At 44.5% G+C, this 10089-nt stretch overlaps 1 protein-coding gene across 1 annotated transcript; it reads left to right on the forward strand.

Moving 5' to 3' along the window:
- Positions 1 to 4468: 4468 nt before the first annotated feature.
- Positions 4469 to 7448, forward strand: LOC308497716 (granzyme H-like; the record flags this gene model as incomplete). The annotated part of the gene is made up of 4 exons (XM_081048705.1): positions 4469 to 4523; positions 5627 to 5774; positions 6299 to 6434; positions 7308 to 7448. 4 exons carry the CDS (start codon positions 4469 to 4471, stop codon positions 7446 to 7448), a joined length of 480 nt encoding a protein of 159 aa, XP_080904831.1.
- Between the last annotated feature and the right edge of the window lie 2641 nt (positions 7449 to 10089).

The following is a 10089-nucleotide window of genomic DNA, read 5'->3' on the forward strand; positions in this document are numbered from 1 at the left end:
AAGAGATCGCAGAGTCTATGAACTCCTGTCCCCTTCAGACCACAGATCTGAGGTGGCTGCTTCCTCATGTCCCTCCCACCTAGGACACCCAGAGCTGGGTGTACTTCCAGCAGGGTCTCACCACGGAAATGCCTCCCCAGCTAACACCCTGAGAGAGGGTGATCAGAGGCACCAGGCCTATGCCAGAACCAGGCAGGAACCCTGGAGGACAGGGCTGGCAGGATGTCTCTCCAGAACCCTTGCCTCCATCCCCCACCCCGACAGGATAAGCTCAACCCCTCACATCCAGCCCAGGCCCCACATGTGCTCAGAGTCTACTGGCCTCCTGGGCAATATGTAGCCTTAGTTTCTGTCAGCCTGCTTCTCTGAGTCACTGCTGGCCTCTCAGCTAAGACTTCCTGCTGGCCACCTCGGGCCATCTCTACAGGCAAAGAAAGGCAAAAGAAACAATGGAGACACAGCCTTACCAGAAAACTAGAGATAGAATGACTGGAAATCCTCGCATATCAATAATCACCCTAAAAGTAAATGGACTGAACTCACCAATAAAAAGGCACAGAGTAGCAGATTGGATCAGAAAACTAAACCCAACCATATGCTGTCTACAAGAGACACATCTCAGCTACAAGGATAAGTATAGACTCAAATTGAAAGGGTGGAAATTGACACTCCAAGCAAATGGTACCCAGAGAAAATCAGGTGTAGCCATAATGATATCCGATGAAACAGACTTCCGGGTGAAAAAGATAACAAGAGACAAAGATGGACATTTCATAATGGTAAAGGGGACTTAACAGTCATCAATATTTATGCCCCCAATCAGGGAGCACCGAAATATACTAAGCAACTATTAACAGAACTAAAGGGAGAAATTGACCAAAACACAATTATACTAGGGGACTTAAATATATCATTGACAGCTATGGATAGATCATCCAAACAGAAGATAAATAATGAAATAGCAGCCCTAAATGACACATTAGATGAAATGGACACAATTGACATTTATAGAGCACTTCATCCTAAAACATCAGACTATGCATTCTTTTCTAGTGTACATGGAACATTCTCAAGTATAGACCATATATTGGGACATAAAATCAGCCTCAGCAAATTTAAGAAGATTGAAATCTACCAAGCATATTCTCTGATCACAAGGCTTTGAAATTAGATATCAACTGCAAAAAGAAAGCGGGAAAAAACACAAATACATGGAGATTAAACAACATACTTTTAAAGAACGACTGGGTCAAAGAAGAAATTAGAGGAGAGATCAAAAGATACATAGAAACAAATGACAATGAAAATACATCCTACCAAAATTTTGGGGATGTTGCGAAAGCAGTTTTAAGAGAGAAATTTATATCATTACAGGCCTATCTCAAGAAAAAAGAAGAATCCCAAATAAATAATATCACGTTACACCTTAAAGAACTAGAAAAAGAAGAACAAGCGAAACCCAATGTCAGCAGAAGAAAGGAAATAAAAAAAATCAGAGCAGAACTAAATGAAATAGAGAACAAAAAGACAATAGAAAAAATTAATGTGAGAAAGAGCTGGTTCTTTGAAAAAATTAACAAAATTGACAAACCCTTGGCTAGACTCACTAAGATAAAAAGAGAGAAGACACTAATTAACAAAATCAGAAATGAAAAAGGGGAAGTTATCACGGACACCACAGAAATACAAAGGATCATCCAAGAATACTATGAAGGACTATATGCCACCAAATTCAATAACTTAGAAGAAATGGACAAGTTCTTAGAGACATATAGCCTTCCAAGGCTGAATCATGAAGAACTGTAAAATCTAAACAGGCCGATCACCAGTAACAAAATTGAATCAGTCATCCAAAACCTTCCCAAAAGCAAAAGTCCGGGACCAGATGGCTTCACTAGTGAATTCTACCAAACCTTCAAACAGGATCTAATACCAACCCTGCTCAAACTCTTCCAAAAAATTGAAAAGAGACAGTACTCCCTAACTCATTTTATGAGGCCAACATTACCCTGATACCAAAACCTGGCAAGGACAACACAAAAAAAGAAAACTACAGACCAATATCTCTGATGAATACTGATGCAAAAATCCTAAACAAAATTCTAGCAAATCGAATACAACAATGCATAAAAAGATTATTGATCACGACCAGTGGGGTTCATCCCCGGGACACAAGGATGGTTCAACATTTGCAAATCCATCAATGTGATACATCACATAAACAAAATAAAGGACAAAAATCATTTGATTCTATCAATTGATGCAGAAAAAGCATTTGACAAGATACAACGTCCATTTATGATTAAAACACTTAATAAAATAGGTATAGAAGGAAAATACCTTAACATAATAAAGGCCATATATGACAAGCCCTCAGCTAATGTCATAATTAATGGTGAAAAGCTGAAGCCCTTTGCTCTACTTTCAGGAACACGACAGAGCTGTCCCCTATCACCTCTGCTTTACAACATAGTGTTGGAAGTCCTTGCCAGAGCAATCAGGCAAGAGAAAGAAATAAAAGGCATCCAAATTGGAAATGAAGAAGTTAAAATATCACTCTTTGCAGATGACATGATGCTATATATAGAAAACCCAAAAGACTCCACCAAAAAACTATTAGAAACAATCAACGAATACAGTAAAGTTGCTGGCTACAAAATCAACGTACAAAAGTCCATTGCTTTCCTATACACTAACAATGAAATCTCAAAAAAAGAAATACAAAAAGCAATTATTTTGCAATTGCAGCAAAAATAATAAAATACCTACAAATAAACTTAACCAAGGATGTGAAGGACCTATATGCTAAAAACTATAAGACATTTTTGAAAGAAATTGAAGAAGACACAAAGAAGTGGAAAGACATTCCTTCTCATGGATTGGAAGAATCAACATAGTTAAAATGGCCATATTACCCAAAGCAATACACAAATTTAATGCAATCCCCATCAAAATCCCAATGGCATTTTTTAAAGAAATAGAACAAAAAAATCATCAGATTTGTTTGGAACCACAAAAGACCCTGAATAGCCAAAGCAATCTTAAGAAAAAAGAACAATACTGGAGGTATCACACTCCCTGATTTTTGCTTGTACTACAGGGCTACAATAATCAAAACAGCATGGTATTGGCAGAGAAACGAACACATAGACCAATGGAATAGAATTGAGAACCCAGAAATAAAACCACATAAATATGGACAGATAATTTTTGACAAAGAAGCTAAAAACATACAATGGAGGAAAGACAGCCTCTTCAATAAATGGTGCTGGCAGAATTGGATAGTAACATGCAAAAGAATGAAACTGGACTGCTATCTGTCACCACGTACCAAAATGAATTCAAAATGGATCAAAGACTTAAGCATAAGACCTGACACAATAAACTGCATAGAAGAGAACATAGGTACTAAACTATGGACCTTGGGTTCAAAGTGCATTTTATGAATTTGACTCCAAAGGCAACGGAAGTAAAAGCTAAAATAAGCAAATGGGACTATATGAAACTTAAAAGCTTCTGCACAGCAAAAGAAACTATTGAGAAAATAATGAGGCAACCAACTGAATAGGAGAAGATTTTTGCAAACAGTTTCTCTGAAAAGGGGCTAATATTCAAAATATACAAGGAACTCATGAAACTCAACAACAAAAAAACAAACAACCCAATTGAGAAGTGGACAGGGGACCTGAAGAGACATTTCTCCAAAGAGGACATACAAATGGCAAATAGACATATGAAAATATGCTCAACATCACTAATCATCAGAGAAATGCAAATGAAAACCACAATGAGATATCACCTCACCCCAGTCAGAAAGGCTATCATCAACAAGACAAATAGTGACAAGTGTTGGAGAGGCTGTGGAGAAAAAGGAACCCTCATACACTGATGGTGGAAATGCAGACTGGTGCAGCCGCTATGAAAGGCAGTGTGGAGGTTCCTCAAAAAATTACGAATAGAATTACCATATGACCCAGCAATCACTCTCGTGGGTATCTACCCAAAAAATCTGAAAACATTTATCCATAAAGACACGTGTGCTCCAATGTTCATTGCAGCTTTGTTTACCGTGGCCAAGACATGGAAACAACCAAAATGTCCTTCGATACATGAATGGATAAAGAAGTTGTGGTATATATAAACAGTCTTGATTTAATCACTAAGGGACTTCTGGGGTTCCAGCCTCTCTGCTAGCAGTAGCCATGACCTTCACTTTCGTTTTCCTTCTTTCTGCATTTGCCCTGTCCCTTAGCATCTGAGTATAAATGTGGTGATAGTGCCTTTCGCACAACACCAACCAGAAAACTCAGACAAACCACCTTCTATGGTGACACCCAGCAAAACTAAAGGAGCAAGTGTTGAGGAGGTTGTGAGTCGCTGAGTCACACTTCCTTTGTTCCCTTCTGGGGCTTTGTGTCTGGAAGGCAGAAACACCAGCAGCTCCGACCTGAGCAGACCTTCAGGGAAGATGCATCCACTCCTTCTCTTGTTGGCCTTTCTTCTGCCCATGGAGGTCAGGACAGGTGAGTGACCATCCCATTCCTGAGGCCTCAGCCCATTTATAGAACCCCTCGTACTCCTGACCCTTTGGTCCAGCACAGGCAGGGCTTGTCCTGTACTTGAGCCCAGGAACTTTCTAAAAGCCCAGTTTGTTTCCCTACCAAACCCAGACTAACATGTCCCATGCTGGATAGATACACAACAAGGCTAGGAAGATGGATTCCATTACAAGGTCTTAGCCTCTCTCTTATCACCAGGAAAGGAGGTTGTTCATAGAAAGACATTTAGCAAAGGATATAAAGCTATGAAAGACAAGAAATTAAAATCCCTCACTCCAACCCAGGAAAGAGCACCTCAGACAAATCACTTGAAGTGAGAGTTGTCCCTGGACCAGCTTAAGACTCAGTTAAGTTCTCATGCCCTGCATCACCTTGCTCCTGCGCAGGAGAGGAGCACAGGGTGCGACTGATCTCAGCAGTGGCGAGATGACAGCACACAAAGCTCCCCGGTTGCCTTGCCTCTGCCCACGGCCTGGGCTGCCTATTTCATCCCCCTCCTCCCCTTGCTTTTCCAGGCCCTCAGCTGCTCCACTGTCTTTGGCAGTGCCCTCTACCCACCTTGTGGCTTTGAATCCCACCAGCACTGTCTCCACCAATCCTCAAGCAGAAGCTAATTGGACGCCAGGCATTGATGCAATGAAAACATGCCTACGGAGAAACTAGGATGTGTTAGGCCTTAAGACAGGAAGATTTAGAAATCCAACTCCATAGCTCATGGGTAGATCATTAGAAAACAACACCACTCAGGATTCTACCAGAGGCTTTGAGTGGTCAGGGAGACTCACTGCGTCCTGTCCACATTACCTGCAGCTCCGCCATCTTCAAGATATGTCTTACCTCCTCCATACATGTGTCTGCATATGACTTGGAGAACAGGCACTGCCCCCCATTTCTAAAGCTGGATTTTGAGGCTTGAGGTTCAGGAAAGTTAATTCTGCTGCAAGAGAACCAGAGATCTTCCCCCCATTATCTTCAGGTCACACCTCAGTCATCGCCTCCCTAAGCCTTCCCTCCTACCACAGCCTTCCCTCCTACCACAGTCACCCACCTTCCAGCCTTTCCTTCAGAGGAGATCATCGGGGGACATGAGGCCAAGCCCCACTCCCGTCCCTACATGGCCTACATTCAGTTTATGGATAACGGGAAGAAGAATAGGTGTGGAGGTGTCCTTGTGCAAGAGAACTTTGTTCTGACAGCTGCTCATTGCAGCGGAAGGTAAGTGGCAGCAGCCAGCCTACCCCCTCCCAGACTCTTACAGGGTCCCCTGTCCTTCCCCAGGGGCTGCAGCCCAGGTGAGCTCCCCGGGCTCCTGCTTACTCAAGCCCACAAGAGCTCTTCACAGGAGCCATCTGAGAGCGTGACTGGGAGATGAAAAACTGAGAAATAGGACAGGCAAGCTGAGCTCAGAGGGTCAGAGGTGAGACAAGGGCTCAGCTGAGAAGAGAGGGACCACACTGGCCAAATCCAGCAATGGTGGAGGACAAAAGTATGCATTAGGATAAACATGCAAACTCAGGCAATGTCATGATACTGCCTGAGGGCAAGAGAGAGCTCCCAGAAACCCTACCCTTAATGTCCTTGAGAAGGAAAGAGCACACTCAGCTCGTCGCCCTCCTGAGGCCTCATTTCTGCTAACTGCAGCCCTGTCCCACCTCAGCTGTCACCAACCTTTCACAGCTCATGGGCTGTATGTCCTGAGACCCCACACACCCCACCCTCCCTCTCTGCTCTCTGTGCAGCTCAATCATTGTCACCCTGGGGGCCCACAACATCAAGCAACAGGAGAAGACCCAGCAGGTCTTCCAGGTGACAAAAGCCATCCCCCACCCAAACTATAATCCCAAGAACTTCTCCAATGACATCATGTTACTGCAGGTAAGGAAACCTCCTCCTGCGATTGCTCTCCTGGGTCCAAATTGTTTCTCCTCTCACTGTGACCTCTTCCTTCCTTCTTTCTCATCCTGCTCACCTCACCAGTCCCAGCACCTCAGGGGGGAAGGAGGACAGTGCAGCCCCATGACATATCCAGGCCTTGGGGTCGCTGGCTGACCTGGGCTGTCTTGCCTCTTCCCCATCAGCTGGAGAGAAACATCAAGCTGACTAAAGCTGTGAAGCCCCTCCGCCTGCACAGGGGCAAGGACTCGGCGAGGCCAGGACAGAACTGCAGTGTGGCTGGCTGGGGAAAAGGCGCGATGGGCACTTTAGCAAACACTCTACAGGAAGTGGAACTGACCATTCAGAAAGATCGAGAGTGCAGATCCCGCTTCCCCAGCTACTACTTTAAGGACACCGAGATTTGTGTAGGGGACCCAAAGAAGAGGATGACCGGTTTCAAGGTCAGATATCTACCGTTTACCTAGACAAGTCCTGGGGAAGAGGAACTTGGGGAGTTCTGAGATATGGGAATGGCCATATCTTTATGCATCAGCTTGAGAGTTTGAACAGCCCAGTCCACAAATACAGTCTTTATTGTTTTGCCCTGAGTGGAAATGGGATTTGGGGGGAAGAAGGATCAGTCACCCCACAGCAGTATCATCACCAGAGTTTCCCTGAGGATTGCAGAGAAAGGCTTGGCGTGGGCCAAGCTGGAAAGAACAGTCAGAGCCAGGCTGGAGCCCTCTGACAAGGAGGTGAGGAGGCCTGCCCTGGCCCGGATCCCCCAGGCAGCCCCTAACAGAGGCCACCCACCCCTGGGGCAGGCAGGACCATGAGGAAGCCTAATTCAGTCCTTCCTCTTTCTGCCCACAGGGAGACTCCGGGGGTCCCCTCATATGTAACAACACAGCCCAGGGTATTTTCTCCTATGGAAGAAACATGAAACCTCCAGGAGTCTACATGAAGGTCTCACCCTTCCTGCCCTGGATAAAGAGAACAATGAAGCGCCTCTAACAGCAGGCATGAGACTGACCTTCCTCTTGATCTGAGCATCTCTCCTGGGGCAGAGGCAAGAATTCTACGGGGGTGGGCAGTGGGGAGTACTGGGCCATAATAAACAAATCTCTAGAGAGTACCACTGAAATCTTCTTCACTGAACCGTTTTTTTAATTAAATTTATTGGGGTGACAATTGTTAGTAAATTTACATAGATTTTAGGTGTACAATTCTGTATTACATCATCTATAAATCCCATTGTATGTTCACCACCCAGAGTCAGTTTTCTTTCCATCACCATATATTTGATCCCCCTTACCCTCATCACCCACCCCCCCACCACCTTAGCCTCTGTTAACCACTAAATTATTGTCTGTGTCTATGAGTTTTTCTTTCTCATTTGTTTGTCTTGTTCTTTTTGGTTTATATACCACATATCAGTGAAATCATATGGTTCTCTGCTTTTTCTGTCTGACTTATTTCACTTAGCATTATACTCTCAAGATCCATCCATGTTGTCACAAATGCTCCTATATCATCTTTCCTTAACGCCGAATAGTATTCCACTGTGTATATATACCACAACTTCTTTATCCATTCATCTATCGAAGGACATTTTGGTTGTTTCCATGTCTTGGCCACCGTAAACAAAGCTGCAATGAACATTGGAGTACACGTGTCTCTGTAGAGAAATGCTTTCAGATTTTTTTGGGTAGATACCCAGGAGAGCAATTGCTGGGTCGTATGGTAATTCTATTCGTAATTTCTTGACGAACCTCCACACTGCAACAACACCGCTCCAGGGAGCCCTCTACTGGCAATTCTGGATTTTGCTTCCTTCTTTCTCCCACAGCCCTCTTTCCTCCCTAAAACCCATGTAGCTTCGTTCCTGCAAGCTCTTTGGTGCTTAGCTGTCAGTAAGGACTGAGTCTAAACTCTATTATTAAAAGACAAACTTCTCCCCAAAAAATAGTTCTCTCTGGGCCTTAGAAAGTTCTTACCTTCTCTAAGCCAAACACCATCACCAACCCCGCAACTATTCGGCAGAGAAAGGAGCAGGTCAATGGAAGGGAAATAATTCTAAGGACCCAGAGGCCCAGGGTCATATCTGGGCACTCAGTTTCCTGTTTCCAGGGCCTCTCTCTCTGCACAGGGAGTAGGCTTCAACCACAGCCAGGACTGTCTGCAGCTTAGCAGGCTGAGATGCTCCTATAATGGGCCTCACTTCACTGAGGTCCCATTCCCCTGCCCTGCCCTGGGCCCAGGGCTGAGCTCAGTCATCAGCCTTCGCCCCTGGCTGAACTTCCCACACGAGCCCCAGTTTTCAATCCAAGTGCCCTGGCGACCAGCGTCTACCCTCCCAGGCCACACTGTTTTGAGTCAGAATCTCATTTCTCAGAGTGTCCAGTGTCCCATGTGAATTCTCCTCTATTGCTTTCTCACCAGACCTGAACTGCAAACCCACCTGATACCTATTGGAGGAGCCAGAACTCACCTCTCACTTGCGCAAAGACAGCTCAGGCCCTCGTTCAAGCCCAGCATCCCCCTTGGACACAGCCACCACGGCCTATGGAGTCACTCTGCTGTCTCAACCCTTTTCAGCCTGGCCTGGCCTCGGGACCTGCCTCCCCCTGCTGGCAACCTGGGTTATGGCAGTTCTGTGAGCCAGAAGGTTCCAGGCTGCAGGGCTGCAAAGTATCACTTTGCCATCCATCAACAGGTCAAGTTTTGATCTCTCTGTGCCAGGCACATAACAGGTTCTGTCCCTGCCCATAGGAAACTTACAGTGATGAGAAATTTTCTCTAAATTTTTCTGGTTTCTTTCCTTCGATGAGGCAGATCAGGTTAGCACGCATAGTTCTGTATTTGGAATCCACCAGAAATCTTGTCTTGAAAATAACTAAACTCTCAGTATTTTATCTGTATTGCACATTGCAGTTTCACACGCATGGTCTTGTTTGATTCCAGAAGGGCCGTGTAAAATACCTAAGAGACTTGGAGACCCACAGGTCCTGAGGTTTCCAATCTATGTTCAGTGAAGTCCATGTCCAGAGGAGAGGAAGGAGGCAACCAGGATACCTTATCTTTAATTACAAGGTCAGACAATTAGGTTCAACAACTCACCCTGGAAAAAGTGCTACACACCTCATTGTTGAATATGACTATGGTCACCTTTGAAGCACTCCCCTTGGGAAGCTATCCACTGACGCCAGCGCCTAGTCCATCCTTCAAAGGAAATTTGGAACTATTTTTCCGCACTGGCCATCAGAGTCATCATCGTGTTACCCTTGATGTCCTGAATGTCATCAAAATGTCTGCCTTTCAATATTTTCTTTCTCCTCTTCGGGTAAAGAAAGAAGTCATTGGGAGCCAGATCAGGTGAGTAGGGAAGGTGTTCCAATACAGTTATTTGTTTACTGGCTAAAAACTCCCTCACAGACAGTGCCGTGTGAGCTGGTGCATTGTCCTGATGCAAGAGCCATGAATTGTTGGGGAAAGTACAGGTCGTTTAACTGTTTTACGCAGCCTTTTCAGCACTTCCAAACAGTAAACTTGGTTAACTGTTTGTCTAGTTGGTACAAATTCATAATGAATAATCCCTCTGATGTTAAAAAAAAAGGTTAGCAACACCGTCGCAACAGTTCGCAAACTTAATTAT

This window comes from Rhinolophus hipposideros (genome assembly GCF_964194185.1).
Source record: "Rhinolophus hipposideros genome assembly, chromosome: 5".
Taxonomy (NCBI): Eukaryota; Metazoa; Chordata; class Mammalia; order Chiroptera; family Rhinolophidae; genus Rhinolophus; species Rhinolophus hipposideros.